This window comes from Fistularia commersonii, chromosome 13 (assembly GCF_037954325.1).
Source record: "Fistularia commersonii isolate RoL2024-O1a breed Wild chromosome 13, RoL_Fcom_v1.0, whole genome shotgun sequence".
NCBI lineage: Eukaryota > Metazoa > Chordata > Actinopteri > Syngnathiformes > Fistulariidae > Fistularia > Fistularia commersonii.
In genome coordinates this window covers 15,050,252-15,068,138 of record NC_141296.1, presented here as the reverse complement: position 1 = coordinate 15,068,138, position 17,887 = coordinate 15,050,252, and the positions used below count along the sequence as shown (strand labels likewise).

Sequence of the window (17,887 nt, the reverse complement as noted above, 5' to 3'; positions counted from 1 at the left end):
CCTGAAAGGAAAAGCCGAAAGAAGAAGAATGAGAGAAACTTAAAAATATCTTGCACCCATCAAAATATTGAAATGCGATTGGAATGCAATTGATTTAAATTAATAAATCACAAAGAACGCAATATTTTAATTCTTTTTAATCGAGTCCCACCGCTAAAATAAACAAATAATTACACACACACACACACACACACACACACACACACACACACACACACACACACACACACACACACATATATATATATACATTTTTGACTTTAAGTCTCCCAATTATAGATAATCAGAGACCATACCCTGTCCTCACCTGTTTCAGATCCCCTCTCCACCCATGTTGACTTGGGAGCGGTAGATGGGTATAAAGGGATGAGGTATCTAAGCGAAACCGTTTTTATCTCCGCTCCCCCCCCACCCCCACCCCCCCTCCATCATTGTCGCTTCGCCTTCCACCCCCCCTCCTTCCCTCACCGTTCAGTGCGTTGAAGAGCGAGCGCAGAAAGACGCGGCCAGGAGGTGGCATCAAGGACGTCCTTCTTTTTCTCTTTTTCACTCTCTCCTCCTCCTCCTCTTACTCCCAGCCCCCGAGAGTGAGAATAAGCGAAGGACGACCACTTAGATTCGTCTTCCTCATCGCAAAAGAGAGAGAGCGACAGAAAGAAACAGAGAGGAAGAGAGATAGAAGGATAAAAAGAACTTGGAGGTTCTCAGCGGTTTTCCCTGCCCCTCTTATCCTGTCGCGCGGTTCCTGCTGGAAGAGACGCATTTCAGCCGGACGGAGGTAAAACGGCAGTTCTGACGCCGCGGCCCTGGTGCGGTTTGTCGGGATGAGGTGCTGCTACTGTCCCTGATCGGGAGGAAAGGAGGGAGGGCGGCCGGGGGAGCGGGATAGAGGAGAAGGAAGAGGAGGAGAGGAGAGGCCGGCCGTTTCGCCGGCAGAGCTGTCCGCGGTGCTGCAAAAACAAGGAAGTGCGTCCACCCCCTCGCGAACACGGCGCGTTCTGACGGTGCATATTCATGTAGTTTTCATGATCTATTTTATCAACGTTGGATTTCATTTTTGTTATTGGTGTTTTTTTTAATTGTCTATGTTCTTCGCACTCGCCTGCCATCACGTATCGCCGAGCGGCAGCGTGGATATGTGAGTGTGAAGGCTGCTCACCGCGTCCCTCCAATGGGGAATGTAAAGTTTTACCACATGATCAGGAAAATAAATAAAAAAATAAATAAGTAAATAAATAAATAAATAAATAAACGGTTAAATAAATAAATAAACAAACAAATAAATAAATAAATAATACACGAAATACGCACCGGAGCCCAAGCGCGTGGTGTTAGACCGTCGAGGACTTTGTGTAAGTCGCCGATCTGCAGGCGAAGCCCCGGTAATTTAAAACTTAATACTAATTTTAATAATTTTAATCCCACAGTCTGCGCGGGAATATTAAAAAAAAGACGTAAGGGGCCACGCCGGTTGTTGAGATTTCGTTCCGTACGGTTGTCTTTTTTCTTCTTTTTTCTTCCTTTTGTCATGTTTTGCCGCGGTGCGTGATTCGTGTTTGAACCGTTGACCTTTGGTGTCCTTCATTTGGCGCATTGAAAGAACGTGACTGACAAGCAAATGCGGGAGCGGCGCTCCGATGTGAAACGTACAGCAGCCAGATAAGCTCGGAGAGAGGGATAATTGACCGCCTTCGAAGCGTGTTTCTGAATAGTCAGGATTTGGTGACCAGACATTACTGCTTGGCTTTGTTTTGGTTGCTGGTTTGATAAACATTTTATATTGCAAGTGAAAAAACATTTTCACTTTCTTTTTCAGATCTGGCCACAAAAGGACATCCAACTTTCTTTAACCATTGAATGTAACATCGCTGGGACCAGAGTGGGGAATAAAAAGCCATCATCATGAATTTCGTCATGAAACAAGCGCTGGGAGGTGAGTGGACAGGGTTATTTATTTATTTGTTTATATGTCATTGCAGTTTTTATTGGCATGGGAATCTGCGTGATAGTTTGTGGTTTTTTTTCTCTCCTTGAGCTGACTTTTTCCACGTCAGTCATATCCATCCTTCACCCCCGCCTCTTTCTTGCCACTGCAATATTTGTGTTCTTCTTCCACACCCCCTGCGCAGATGTCACACTCTAGCCTCCTCATGGGTGTTGGTGGGCGGGGGGGTAGAAGGGGGAAGGGGTGCCTTCAGATGTATAGCCCGCTTTTCACCTGCAGTGACTGTGATGCAGGATGAAGAGCGAGGCTTGTGTGTGTGTGTGTGTGTGTGTGTGTGTGTGTGTGTGTGTGTATGTGTGTCTTGTGAGTGCAGACTTCTGTCACGGGATGCTGCAGCCCCTTTTATTTTGACATGTTGACTGCACAATTTCCAACTGAACGCAATGTTGGACATTGTGAGGAAGGGGGCTGAATCAAAGAAGAACGTAATCTCTGGTAATTTCATTCCTGCTTGCAAGATGCACGAGGTCTGCTGAGGAGGGGTTGGTGGACTGGAGTGGTTATTGTGTGTGAACTTGTGAACAGGAAGATGGAGTTGGGGTAGGTGTTTGGGGATGCGGGGGAAAGGTGTGCACCCCACCAATGAAATAGGCAGTGTTTGTTTGCACAGCAGAAAGGGAATTCCCACTCTGAGTGTTGCTGTTGAGGGAGCTATTGTAGTCCAGGTGGCTCCTTCTTCTGTCTCTGTGGCTACAAGACTGGGTAGGGGGTTGCAGGGGAGGGTCAGGCAGACCAGGTAGGGGGGACACAGAGCAGGAACAGACAGGCCAGGTAGGGGGGATGCTGGGCAGAAACAGGGATGAGGCGGAAGGCGCCAGCATACATCAACGAATGAGAGGCCTGGTCGGGGACAGGCAGCTTGGTGGAAGGTGCAAACATACAACGATAATGGAGGCACAGTCAGTTCATGGGCGGCACTTGACATCTACATCAGCCCCACCCCTTTGAAAGAGAAAGACCTGCCAAAATGGGAGCAGACATGTTTGTTGTCAGGGAGGACATCTTGGTCAGCTGATTTCACTGGCAGATAACAGTATTATTGATATTGTCAAGTACAAATCGATGAGAACCCTTTCATGATTGGTAGCAGACCGGTCAATGACCCAATCACCCATAGAATCTACTGCTGGATACCGAATTTGTTGAGATGTCGATATTTGGTTTGATGTAGGTTGCGACAGCTGATGTTGTTGATATTGGGTTGTTTTTCAGTAATTAACTAGATAATGTTGACCTTCCAGCATCTAATGACCATCTTTATGTTGTTAACAAGTCATGTATGTCTAAAATTCAGTATGGTATGGAATATACACATTCCTGTGTCTGTGGAAGTTCTCAGTCATCCAGGTCATGGTAAATTCTTGTTGAAACCATCTTGTGTGCAAATCCGACTTGGTCTTGATCCCAGTACAGCACACATGGACCAGGCCCATCTACACACTCCAAAAAAACGGGAAAGATTCACCACCAAAACCAGCCCCCAGCAGGTTCCACATGAGCCTCAGTTAACATAATCTATGTTTAGCTTTACCTTTTCACATTCCAATCCAGGTAATCCCAGGAAAAAAGGCTCTTTTGTCCCAATGACTGACATCCCCGTCCACATAATAACCCCCTTAGACCTAGTTTCTGCCGATCAATTCTTACATTTACATAACAAGCCACCATAACATAGAGTTGCCCAAAACCCAGGCAGTTATATTTGGAAACTCCCAACAGGTCATTAGACCTGAAGATCCTTCTCAGTTGAGGGGTGAAACGTCTTCAAGTGAAGAAATTCTAGTTGAGTTGCCATAACAAGAAGATTTTGACAAGAATACATATTCTTTTATTTAAACCCTGTCCTTTAATAGTTCAAAGCATATAAAATAATACAGAGGATATGCTAGACAACTGCCATAGGCTGAGGTTGCCACGGTACTCCTAAATTGAGGGTCTGGTTCCAACACCTCACCTTCCCTATGACCTCTTTCCCCACCATCAAGCTCCAAGCTGGACCTTTAAAGAACAAAGAAAAAAATAAATAAGGGTTTCAATTAGGACTGCAGGAGCAAGGTCAAATTATAGAAACCCCAACCTAATGATTCCCTGCCTGAAACCAACCAGACCTCAAAAGCATTGGCTGACATTTCTGAAAGCATCTGATCATCACTGATTGAGAACTTGGTTTGGTTCTGCAGGTCATATTGAGTTCATAGCTTTGGAGATGCGGAGATCAATAACCCATTACCATTCTGCGCAATAACAGTAGAGTGTGTTTGCTGCAGAAGAAAACACATGGAGTCAAAAGGCGTTCGTCAATCAAGGCAGGTATTCAGTTTTCTTGGCTTCCTGGGCATGTTATGTTGGGTTGTGCACATCTGTTAGTTTTGTGTATGTGTGTGTGTGTATTTGTGTGTCTGTATGTGGCACCACGCCCTTACACACAAACTGCTGGTCAACAGGTGAGATCTATCAAACAGCATGTCTAGACAAATATTTGAGTCTTAACTCTTTGCCCAGACTCTGCTCCAGAATGCGGAGGATTGTTTTCCAACACATGTATTTTTCTGACAATTTGCAAGTAACAGATCCCTCATTTTTTAAACCTTGTTTAAATTTAATGACATTTACAATTAAAGCGATATAATCAGAAGAAAAAAATCTTTTTAAGACACCTGAAAAAAGAGTATTGAACTGAACTCTTTGAAGAAATTACCTGAATCATTAAAAAAAAGCTAAAAGCATCTAAATTCAACGTGAACTAAATAGTGACAAGAAAATTAGCATGCAGTGTCTGGAAATTTAGGTGTGAACTGTGCACTGTTTGTATAAAAAGGCTTTAGCATATAAATGTTAGCTGTTTTTCATCAATTTATAATAATTCATCAAATGAAAAAATCAACAGCATCTTCCGGGATCAATAGTTTCTTCCGTAACTATAAGTATTTAATATTTAATCCTATGTCAATACTTTTTCAAGAAAACAGAACTGTTCTTTATGAGTTATTTTCACAACCCAATCAGTATCATGGTATTGATTGGAATACATTCAATCAAGGAGGGAAAATCACAGGGAATCACTGGGCTGCTTGTTTGGACTCCTCTTTTCGAGCCTGTAGCTCATTTTGACATGTTGGGGTTGGGTGGGGTGGAGTGGGGCAGGAAGCATGACAAATCGATTCAATTTGCCAGTGGGGATGAGCAATGTCTGTCAGTGGGAGGACCAGTAGAAGAAGGAGGGGGATTTATTACCTATGACACTGAGGGTGCTTATAAAAACGAGTCTTTTCTTTAACCGCTTCGACTAGATGGCTCCTTCTCTGCCTTCAACTCCAAGCAAAGGAGGAGGGGAGAAGCGGTGGAGGGAGGGGTGAGGAGGGGGAAAGTGACAAACTGAGGTGTAAAGCTGGGCGTTGAGTCGTCAGTAGGAGGTGGTGAAGAGATGGTGGCGGGACCCATAATCTCCTCTTAATGGGTCTGGAGTTTTCTGTCCGCAGCGATGTTCTTCCCTTCCCAGGAGTCCTTGCTCGCTCTCCCTCCCTCACTTATTCTGTCAGTCACGCCTCTTACTCCTCATCCTTGGCCTTCTTCTTTTCAACTCTCTTCTTCCATCCTCCCTTCAACTCCACTCCTCATTTTTCATTCCATTCTTTTCATTCTTTCTTTTTCTTCCACGATTACGGTAAATCTAAAGGGCAAGGCGTGGGGAACTTTAATCAGGCAGCCACTGGGGAGAGAGTGTGAGTGTGACTGTGAATATGTGAGCTTGTGTTTTTGCATGAATGTATCTGTGTGTGTGCATTGCGTGAAATGGGTTAGGTGAACATACGTACATACATGTACATATGATAAAATGACATAATGTGACACATTTCAATACAGTTAGATACAAATGAAAGGATGCTACGCACAATGTATATTTACATATACAGTGTATATGTATATTTCCCTGTTTCTTGTTTGAATCTAAGTATTGTGGATGTTATCTTTCCCCCTCATACTCTGATGAAGTGTAAAAGTGTCTTTTCCCATTTGTTCTTGCATGTGTCGTGGGGGGTGATGAAATTCATTTAATTTAAAGGTGACAAATATTCATTAATGTTCATCTTGGCTTTGGCAGGTATTGCAGACTGCAGCTCTGGAACACAGGGTGGGGAAAAAAGAGAGAAAGTTGAAAAACTTTAAATTCAAACCCAGAGTCTCTGTGTCTCAGGCGGTCTGTCTTTTTCTCTCTCTCTCTCTCTCTCTCTCACACACACACACATACACACACACACAGGCAGAATCAGTGCTGTGTAACAGAATCACTGCCTCATACAGCATATAAGACACAAAAGGGGAACTCTGAGTGAGCGCTGGGAGAACTCGTGTACACGTTTATTGTGCAAACATGTCAACAATCTTTAGGAAGACAAACAATAGCTCTGGTGGTGTGTCTGTGTAGGTGTTCTAAAGCTGAATTGGCGGCACGGCACAAGAGATACACACATAGTCACAACTGATCCCATGTTTTTCAAACTTCCGAAGAAGAAATATCAGATGCATTGGTTTACGTGGTTTTGTTCAAGGCCTCCCCTCTCACACTGCCATAGGAGCTATCGTTATTACCAATTTGTTATTCATTGATACTTAAATCATTCAGTTTTTCATTATCACTTTAGATTCAGTGAACCTTTTGCTATGTTGACAGTCTTTGTGAAGTTTTCTCTATGTTAAATCAGATTTTGTGTCAATAAACTTTGCGTAGTAAATGTTTCTACATTGTGATGTTTTTCCATTACATTTATTTCACGAGGTTATTGTGAGATTATTGTCACATTCATTTTTTAACATGCCGATAAGCTTTCAGTGTTCCTGTTGTGTTAAAGACCTACAAAATAAAATAACTTTTCTTTTTCATGGAGCTGAACGACCATCATGGGTTTGCTCTTACCCATTGTTGTGGTGTTTATACTTTTTTTAATGGAGGAGCGTGAATATACAAAGAAAGTCTGCTCAGAACACTAAGCCTTATCTGGTCTTTCTTTCATTATGAAATTCAGAGTATTTCTTAAACAGTCTGCAGCTGGAACTCTTCAACAGTCTGCAACTGGAACTCTTAAACTGAAAGGGTCGTACTTTCAGCAGCTGTTTTTAAAACAGTAAAAGCAGGGTTTGTGTAGTTTTATTTTCATTATTAGAGGATGCAGTTTTACATCCCAAGTGAAAGTGTGAAACGTTATAAAATACAGGAAACAGCAGAGTGAACACATCGCATGAGGCAACGTTCTGCTCTGAGTAGATAACAGATAATTATCCTGCTGGATTAATCAGGATTATCCTGTGAGCCCTGGAGGATATAAAGCCATATGAAGGTACATATCGCTACCACCTGACCTTAAGAACCCACCCCAAGAGAAGGAGGTTTGACCTCAAATAACAGACGCCCCTTTAACCAGCCTCCGTCTGTGGAGGATTTCTCTCAGATTTTCCAGTTCTCCTTTTCATCTTTTAGTCCTTGTTTCTTCACCATCCAGCAATGCTTTTACTCAGCACACCCAGCTTAACCAGCTCACGGTTTAACTATGAGTTTTTATGACAAGACACAAGTTAAATAACCCCCCCACCTGTTGTACCAAAAGATCCTGCACCAAAACTTGTTTTCGCACATGGCTTGCTGCCTGGCTGCCCTGCTGCCTTGCTGCCATTCGATAGGACCCTACATGGGTTTCCTCACACTTGGGGGCAGCGTGGTGCAGGAGGTAGAGCAATCATCTTTGGCACTGAACATTCCTGTTTTGATTCCTGGCTCCTCCTAGCCTGTCAAAGTGTTGTTGGGGAAGACACTGACCCTCTGGCGCTGGTCGACGGCTGCCTACTGCTCATGGTTCAACCATGAGAATGAATTTCTCCATGAGGATCAATAAAGAATAAGTTATGAAGTGGTAACTGAATATTAACTAATTTTAATCCAAACTGGGGAAGCAAAAGAAGAGGAGAGGGGGTGTAATTCAGATAAACTGAAGAAGTCTGCTGTCGCTGGACATGTCCGCCAACGCACACTTTCTCTTCCTGTCAGGGGTAAGACACATGTTACCACAGAAACACGTCTCAAGTTGTACATATTTTAATCCTTCTTTGCAAGAAGGGTTGCAGGGCTAAAGTTAAATATACACCATCAAGTTTTCATGGTTGTTAGGTTTAGTTAGTTTTAGTCCATTCATCCACCCATCTTCTGCCGCTTATCTGAAGTCAGGTCGCGGGGGCAGCAGCCGGAGCAGGGAGGCCCAAACTTCCCTCTCCCCAGCCACATGGTCCAGCTCTTCAGGGGATCCCAAGATCTTCCTAGCGACATAATCTTTCCAGCGTGTCTCCTCCCAGATGGACATGCCCAGAATACCTCCCTTGGGAGGCGCCCAAGAGGCATCCTGAACAGATGCCCGAGCCAACTCATCTGACTCCTTTCTATGCGGAGGAGCAGCGACACTACTCTAAGCTCCTCCTGGATGTCTGATCTCTCACCCTATCTCTAAGGGACAGTCCAGCCACCATGCGGAGAAAACTCATTTTGGCCACTTGTATCTTGTTCTTTCTGTCACTATCCACAGCTTGTGACCATAGGTGAGGGTAGAAGTGTAGATTGACCCAAAAATTGAGAGCTTTGCCTTCCGGCTCAGCTCCTTCTTCATCACAACATACTGGTACAGAGTCCGCATCACTGCGACGCTGCACCAATCAAGCTACCGGTCCATCCTTCCCTCTCTCATGAACAAGACCCTGAGATACTTGAACTCCTCCACTAGGGGAATGACCTCTTACCCGACTTGGAGTGGGCACTCCACCTGTTTCTGGTTGAGCACCATGTTTCTCAGATTTTGAGGTGCTGATCTTCATTCCGGCCGCTTCTACATTTTGCTGTGAACGGCTCCAGCGAGAGCTGGAGATTGTGGACTGATGAAGCTGACAGAACCACATCATCTGCAAAAAGCAGAGACTCTATCCTGTATTTTTGTAATTTTTTGTATTAGTAGTAGTAGTTGTATATTAGTATAGTAGTGTAGTATTTTTGATAATAAATAACTCGCATTTTAGATTCTTTTAAAGTATTGTCACAATTATAAAGTAAATTTCATGATACTACAGTGCTTGATATGATTTACTGAAATGTATTAATTTTGTATCTGCTGAGTAGCTAATTATTGGATTTTTTTTCCTGACTGTTGTACTGAATATCTAATTCTTTCTCCAGATAATCATGTGTTGTCTTACAAACTAGGATTTACCCCAACGTGCAATTTGTTTCTACATCTGCTAGTGGGGGACTCCACTAACATTGACACCTACAAAGACAGAATAGTAATTGCCCGCCAAGGCAATTTTGTGAGAAATAAATGAAAATTAAGACTATATATGTGTTGACAGATTAACTTATAAGTGATATTTAGTTGTTGATGGCTTGTTGACAAGCAGGCAATCTACCTGTCTTTCTCCTATGTGTTTTCCCAGTTTCCAGTTAACGGGGTTAATTCTAGACCAGGGGTTGGCAGCCTTCAACACTCCAAGAGCTATTTAGATCAATTTCTCACTGAAAAGAAAACACCTGGAGCCACAGAGCCCTTTTGACATCTAAAATGAAGATAACACTGCATATACCCCCCCACCTTACGCTATTTATAAAAAAGCTGTAATGTGTTGCAGTTACAAAAACAATGAACTATTACAGAGAAAACAAAAATCTATATCTGCACACAAATAAAACATTTCAGAAAAAAAATCAGAAAAAAATTGAGTTGAAAATTAGATAATCAATGTCTGTTTTAATCCTCCTCGTAAATTATCCACTTAAATTATCTACCTACGGCAAACCAAAAATATCATCAGTGTCCGGGCGCTGTCACAGGTTTACGGTGCCACATACAATCATCTGACACTGCAAATAAAAAAAAGGAGTATATCTCTGAAAGCTGCAAAATACATATTATACATATAATAGTCACTTAAAATATTTATTTTGCCTGGTTAATATGATTCTGACCACAAAAAGCTAATTATAGACTATTTAATTAATACTATATTTAATTTCTCCTCTTTGGGAAAATGTTCTCGCCTGTTAGCATTCCTTTTAGCCAATCATGGTTTAAATGGGCGGGACTCGTCTGGAGATGCAGCTTAAAGTTCCCAAATCATGCGGATGTATAAATAAAAGCCTATGCCTACGGGAGACGCAAATACAGCATAACACCAGATAACTTGCCTAAAAACTATAAAAAATGCATGAAATAATTTTGGATTTCATTTCTAAAAAATACTCCTCAGTCCTTTTCTTCATAAAAGAAATCCTTGGCTACTTACCCCACACAAAAGTTGAGATGACTGAGTCTTCACAAATGTGACAGCTTGCCTTAGAAAAAAGGGAAAAAAAACACCTGTTACTTTAAAAAAAATGCCCATGCTGCTCCAGCTGGCCTTTTAAATAGTGTCTGAGGGTGATTGATGTATTGGGGATTTTCTTGTCGTCACATAATAGGTCGAACGCATTTTGCTCAACAGTGATATCAGACAGACGACTGGCCTCGGGCTGGTGGGACATGGGGTCAAGGGAAACACAGAAATCAAGTGATAGCCATCAAGTCCACTCAAACATACCCAGGGAAACATGAAGTGTCAGATTTATTTATGAGGCCAAGCTGAAGCTGTGTCATTTAGAAATATTATAAAAAGCACCATGGTAAAAAGCACTAGGCTAATGTTATGAAGATTGATTATTTAGGGCAATTTGCCTGAGGCGGGGTTGGTGTTGAGGTCAAATGAAGAAACAGGTCATAGCTCTTTCCACAATCAACTACCATGTTATTCTGTAGCTTGAGCTGCATATTATTTCTGTCTCTTGTACCTCATTGTCTGAGCCTGGTTTCATGAGCTGGTCTGGTTCTGATCCTGAAACCACAGTGTTGTGTTCTAAATGGTATCCCCCTGTTATGTAATAATGACAAAAGATTGTCAGTTTGCTTTTTTTTCCTTTTCATCCTACGGGCGTCTGCAGAGGAAATCCCCATGTGGCTGGCTCAGCTGTCAATCAAGGCAAATAATTTATTTATTTATTTATTTATTTGTTTGTTTGTTTGTTTGCTTTTTGTTAGTTTTCAACGTGAAAAATCTTTAATGCTTTCTTTTTTCATGTCATGTGGAAACACTTGTTAAAGGCAGAATCTTCTCTCTGGTTTTGTCTGGTTCGGGAGGATTCAGCTCAAACTGAAGACCTGGTTAAGATTGTTTGGTATTGTACAGAGTGAGCATGAAGGTGAAAATTAGATGACAGCTTTTTTTGACTCCTTTGGTTGATTCCATCCAAAGATCTACTATTGCATTAGTTGATGTTCTATCCTGCCTCAACAGGATTTTTAGAATAACATTCACGGTTGCTCTTATCAGTTGTATTTGATTACATTACATTACATACATTAGGTCTGTCGCTGGTTGGTTGATTAGTTAGCTGGCTGGTTTATCTGCAGTTGTTTTTCACACAGCCATCATGGCTCTGAGACCCCCCCAGCCTTGGAATTCATTTCTACAAATTGCAACGGCCGACAGTGAATTCTCGGCACTGGAATGAAGCTAAGAAAGGTCTGTGTGATTAGCGGGTCGAGGGGGGTTGTACTCAACTGCTCCTTCACACCGTCTCCTACTAGAGTGCACCGATATAAATAATATAAATAATGGAGTCTAGCTGATTTTTCAAGGACAAGTTAAAAGCCGGCAGCTGTGTTCTACCTGGATCAAGTGTCTTGATGATGTTGGTTGAATACAAGGTGCGAGTAGGGCTGATTTATTTCCTTGCTCTGACTTCCTTGAGACTGATGTGAGAGAAAAGTCTGCTGGCTTGTTTTGTAGATGGAGTTTGTGCTTATTTTTCATCTGAGGGTATGATGCACATGAGCAAATAGATATTTTTTATTTACTAAAAGGTTATTGTCTGGCGTGCTCATTCTCAGCTCTCAAGTGAGATAAATGCATTGGCCTCTTGCTGCCATGACAGATGGTCGAGTCACCAAGCCAGCGCTGATTTTGACAGGAAACTCAGAACCCAAGAATTTGAATTCGTTTGTATTAGTGAGTTGGATAAGGAAATGTTCTGACCTCAAATTGTGTCTGATGAGACAGTGTTAATGTTTCTAATTAGATGTCATGCCAACGCGTAAACTAATAGTTGGTATCGAAGATCCTTTCTGGTCATTTGGTCCAGAAGTCCTGACTTTTTTTTTTTTTTTTTTTTGAGTTTAGTTTTTGGAACCACATTAAAGCTATTGTGATCAATAACATCTGCTGTCATGCAGTACCTGTTGGGAAAAAATGAAAAATATAAACATTTTTAAAATTTTGCAAATGATTATGCCTATATTTTGACAATAATACCCTTCACCTCCTGCATACCTGCATGTTCTGTGTCCCCGGTAAATTTCATGTGCGTACAAACTGAGTATTCCGAATAAAACAACAGGTTTTGTTGCAAGACTGTTGACCATAAGAGGACAAATAAACTGACATACACCTGGCTCAGTCATGTGGATAGCCAGACAAACCTGGACGAACCCAAACTCAAAGCTAATCATGTGTCAAAATGGATTTTACTTTCCTGATCTTCCTTGGGTATGTATGTGTGCTTGAGTTGGTGGGAGGTTGTGGGGGTGTTGGGCCTTTGGGGTGATCAGACATCGAATATGTTGCTGAGGGTGAGGAGCTGACACCAGAGTCAGCTTCTCGATATACTTGATTTGTGTTTTGACCTAGAAAATGATTAATAATGTTTGCAGAGGCAGTGTGACACTTAACGCTTCTCTCCTGAAAGGCAATGAGGCAATGGAGCCCCCTCTACTGAATGTGCGTTAGTGTGTGCGTGTGTGTGCATGTGTATTTCGATCCATGCCAGGTTGCTATTATAACTGTCATTTCCCTGAATATACAGTTGACTCTCACAGGTGTTTTCTGTCTGTCTGAGTGAAAATTCCAGGAATTTCTGGCCTCAGACAACTAAGTAAATATCTTTACAGGGAATGAGCTAAGATCTTCGTCATTTATAAAGAGATGTTGGTTTGGCTTTTCCATCTGTCTGGTTATTTTGAATTTGACCCTGACTTTTCCACTGGATCACACGTTGCCACATGTTGTCACCTCTTGTTTGGAGGAACCTGGTTGGGACATCGACATGATCAATGCCAACAACCTAAAACAAACATAACTGGCAGCCGACCAGTGTGTGTGTGTGTGTGTGTGTGTGCGCACGTGCGTGCGTGTGTGTGTGTGTATGCACTTTTTTTCCTTTATTATGTGATAGTTAATTTGTGAACAGGCCCTTTAATGAAAGAACATGGCCACTGAGCATCTAAAGGAGCCTCTGTTGCCTGAAAAAAAACTAACTGATGTCTCACTTCCCCGTGGTTGTGCTCTTGGCCATCTGCCGCTACATTATAACCATGATATGATTCTCTTACAACAAACCCAATCCCTCTCGCTGACCATCCTGACTGGCATCCAACATGGCTGCCTTCTTCAATATGTTCCCTTGGCAGCAGGAAAAACCCTGAAAGCCCTCTGTTGTGCCCTGGGGTTAGACTGTTACGAAGGCTGTGATGCCCCAGAGGGGTTCTCTTAATGCTGACGCACAGTATCTCAAACACACAAATGCAAAAACACATTGATATACAGTTTATGAAAAAAAGACAAAAAAAACAAATAACTCATGTTGGATAGTGGCCATCAATCGAGTTGCTGTCATGCTACATTTGCTTTGCTGGACTACTAATCTGCTGTAGATGGGCAGACAAGGTTGAAAGGAATGAAAAGAAAAGAAAAAAGACAGATCAGCAAACTTCTGATCTGCAAGAATGTTGCCTGTCATTTCTGATTTTGAGAAGGAAGTATCTGGAAAATACATTAGGAAAAGGGACTTTTTAATGTTGCGATGAGATTCATAATTATCTGTTTTGTAATTGCTGTTTTGATTTTTAACTTTGTTTGATTTTTTATATGCTAGTTATCACATTGTTAAGTTCTGAGGGGTGTTGAGGAACAACTGTGTGGATGTTTCAACCATGACACATCCAAAATGTCCAGTGATGTTTTTATTCTTTTTATTTTCTTAATCTTTTACATCACTTTACACAGAGAGGTTTTATTTGAAAAAATGCAGACTACATTCCCTTCCACTGCTGTCTTTTGAAAAACTTCCCCAACACATTTGTTGGATTTATGACTTTGTAGGTTGACATTAGCTAAGCTCTTCCTGTAAATCAACAGCTATTTGGTGGAAAAAAAAAAAAAAAACAGCATTGATCTGAGGAGTAACCAGTGAGCTACCTTATTTCCAGAAGGTTCCCCAGCATGCCTCATCAAATGTTCATGTTCCTGGTCAAGATCTGGCCTTGTCCCACAGATCACCGTATGCCTCAATCCGGCCCGCCAGAGATTGTGGCACCACCAACCCGGTGGGCCAAGTCATGCTGAAGAAGACATTTTCCTCTCTGCCAAAGTGAAGCCTTTGGGGTAGAGGGGACATGTGGTCAAGATTCAAGTGGTCCAGAACATGCACGCAGTGCCGGTTTTAGCACCTAGATGGAGGTGACCTCTCCTGTCTCAGGGAAATTCCTCAGAATAATATAGCATATAATAGTTTATCCTTTATTAATCCATGTGGGGGAAATTCAGTCTCTGCAATTGACCCATCATGGATGAACCATGAGCAGTAGGCTGCTGTCCACCAGTGTCAGGGGAGCAGTTAGGGGTTCAGTGTCTTGCTCAACAACACTTCGACGTGTTATGTCTAAAATATCATGTCAGCATTCTTTACATATACAAACTGTAGCATAGAAAAAAAGCACATTTAAAAAAAAAAGTATTATCTCTTACCTTTACTTAGAAATGAAGTCCACGCGCCGCTCCTTCTGAAGTAAAGCATCGATAACTTTCCCGTAGAAGTCTTCCTAATCTTTCTTCAGTTTTAATAGTCTCTCTGTCTCAATGGAAATCACTGCCATTGAAGACAGTCTTCCTTGATCAGTCTTTTCAGTGCTGAGAATGACCGCTCCTCCGATGCTGTCGTAGCTGGAACAGTGACCACCAGCTGGAGCAACTTTGTCACCTCAGGAACAGTTTGAGTGAGATCCTTCTGGACCAAAAAGTTTAGAAGCTGCCCAGGAGATTTACATTCATCCCTCACTGTTTGTGATTTATACAGCCCGAGGAGATCCAGTTAAAAAATAATTGGATGACTGCACTTGAGTTGCTCACTGTTTACTGTACCTTGCCATTCCAAATTATATCACTCAGTATCCGAGTAGTAAGAAGGATCCCTGGGATCAGGGTGCCCCCTACCACGAGGCACCGTTACTGCATGCCTCACTTAATGTCTCTTCACAGTCGTTTTATGATTGCTCAGCACAGAAAAACATTACAGTTGTTCACAAAAAACATTATACACATCAGCTAAGCTATTGAAATTTAGTTCATATATTTAAAGTGTTTGAAAATTTTAATAGTGACATACACAGAGACAGCAATATGGTCCCAGTGCATAGCATCCCAGCACAGTTAGCATAATCATTGTGCAATCCATAGTGAGCTCAGCTGGTTGCTGCGTATGTATGTCTCTTCTTCATATTTGAACTGTAAATGTGAATTTATTTTCAGAGGAAAAAAAAATAAAAATGGTGAAGATTGGAACTTAGGTGACTGAATTTCGGATCTTCGGTGACTGAATTTCAGATCTTCGGTGACTGAATTGCAAAGCGTCTGCCAAATGACTGTAATGTGATGAAATGTAATGTAAAGTTAAGGGGAAGATAAGTTTGTAGTACAAATCACTGAATAAATATAGCCATTTAAATTATTTTTTCATTTTACATTTTTTCTTTCCATGATGACAGGGAAGGCCCGGCCTCCCCTGCCTCTACTGACTGCACGTCACTGAGTCAGACTGAAATGGTTCGGTCATGTACAGAGGAGGGATAGTGAAAATATTGGTAGATGGATGCTGGAATTTGAGCTGCCAGACAGGAGGTCTTGAGGAAGACCAAAAAGAAGATTTATGGACGTAGTGAGAGAAGATATGAAGGTAGTTGGTGTGAGAGAGGAGGATACAGAGAATAGGGTTAGATGGAGAAAGTTGATTCCCTCTGGCGATCCCTGAAGGGAAAAGCCCAAAGGAGAAGAAGATTCTCCATTGCTAGCCTGCACTTGAGATGCTGGAGCCTATCACAGGTGTCATTAGGCAAGCGGTGGGGTTTACCCTGGACTGCTCGCCAGTCAATCGTACAGCAATTTATAGAGACAAAGATTCACTCATCTGGACAGTATTCCAAATTACATGATTTGGAAACCCGATTTGGAAGCCGAGTGGAAACCCAAGCAAAAAAGAGGAACATGCAAACGTCACACATAAAGGCTCCCTGCAGGAAACAAACCAGGGATCGACTCTGCTGTGAGACGGAGCGCAACCACTGTGCCACTATGTTGCCTTGTGTTTAAAATAGTTTGAAAATTAAATATGATAAAAAAAACAAGAAATAAGCAAAACAAACTAAATTGCATCCCAAATAGACTGATGCAAAAATACTCTTAATCACAGTGAGAAAGACCTTAAACTACCCATTGACCTCTGCCTTCATCTTGCTGAAGAAGCTACCAGTCTCTGGAGCGAGCAGTCGTTTCTGTCAACAAAGGCTTCTGAGTAAAAAATTCATCCCCCCCCCCCATATTGCAGGCAACACTCGCCTACACACACACTCAAATACACCAATGCAGTGTTGAGCCTCGCTGCTGAGAGTGAGAGATTTGCCATGAGAATTCAATAGAAAGTGGAGACTTGCGTTTTTTTTTCCCTCATCTATTATGTGGCCTCACTTTTCTTGTTTACTTTAGCAGTCTGGAAATGACATTGCAGTTGTTAGAGGTTTCTTGAAGCATTAGATTTTCCTCACTGTTCAAAGGGTTGGAAAAAAGAAAGCATGAAAATCTGTAAAATCGTGAAGGGAAAAATATCTAAATTATGAAAAATGATAAAAAAGTTTGAAGAACAGGAAAGATGATGGGAGTCAGGAACTTGTGAGGAAAGGCAAGACAGAACTCTGGACTCAGGAACGAAATGGAGATAATGGATATTACTGTGGAGATGAAGATTGGTCAGGAAGACAAAAATGAAAATTAGTTGTGGTTTTCCAGCTTGAACGCATTCAACTCAAAAACAATCAATGTACAATTTGCATTAACTTGTGCTTTTAGTCCAAATTTTAGATCAAGTTATTCCATCTGACAATAGATGTGTGCCTGCGTGTGTGTGTGTGCGCGTGTGTGTGTGTCTGTGTGCGTGCGTGCCTCCACAACCAGCTCTGCATTTAGTAACTGACTGATCATCCATCCATCCATCCATCCATCCATCCATCCATCCATCCATCCATCCATCCATCCATCCATCCATCCATCCATCCATCCATCCATCCATCTTCTGCCGCTTATTCTGCATTCCAGGTTGCAGCCAATTGCAGGGCCTGACTCTGGTCAGTTAGTTATAATAAAATGCATTTTTAAAGCCTTATAGTTTTACTGTGGTCAGTGGGAGTTAAACAAGTCATTTTTACAAAGACATCCTCATTTAGGGACAATTGGTTTCTTTCATTGAATATCACATGTGCGGATCTGTCAGTTTTTATTTAATTCATGTAAATGAAACCCAACCTTTGCGTCCCTCTCATTTGTTAAGGATGCTTTTTTCTTTCTCTCAGATTCAAAGCACATTGAGACACAAATGCTAATAATAAACATAAAGAGCATTTCATTTGTAGAAGTCAGTGAGTTTTCGTGTCTTGGCTCTGAAGAGCCTGGAAACTAGAGCCTGATTTACACTGCAGGGATGATGCTACACTAACAGTG

At 41.8% G+C, this 17,887-nt stretch overlaps 1 protein-coding gene across 4 annotated transcripts in view; it reads left to right on the top strand.

Annotated features, from left to right (window-relative positions):
- The first annotated feature begins 503 nt into the window (after positions 1-503).
- The window catches only part of cplx1 (complexin 1), a 52,467-nt gene continuing 35,083 nt past the window's right edge, over positions 504-17,887 (top strand). The window contains exons 1-2 of one of the 4 annotated variants that reach the window (XM_086158320.1): positions 504-778; positions 1,817-1,933. In XM_086158320.1, coding sequence (XP_086014446.1) covers positions 1,903-1,933 — 31 coding nt within the window. In that variant the 5' untranslated portion in view covers positions 504-778; positions 1,817-1,902. Of the gene's footprint in view, positions 779-916; positions 967-1,141; positions 1,383-1,816; positions 1,934-17,887 lie in introns of those variants that run through there. The other 3 variants (XM_086158318.1, XM_086158317.1, XM_086158319.1) reach the window with 3 other exon arrangements.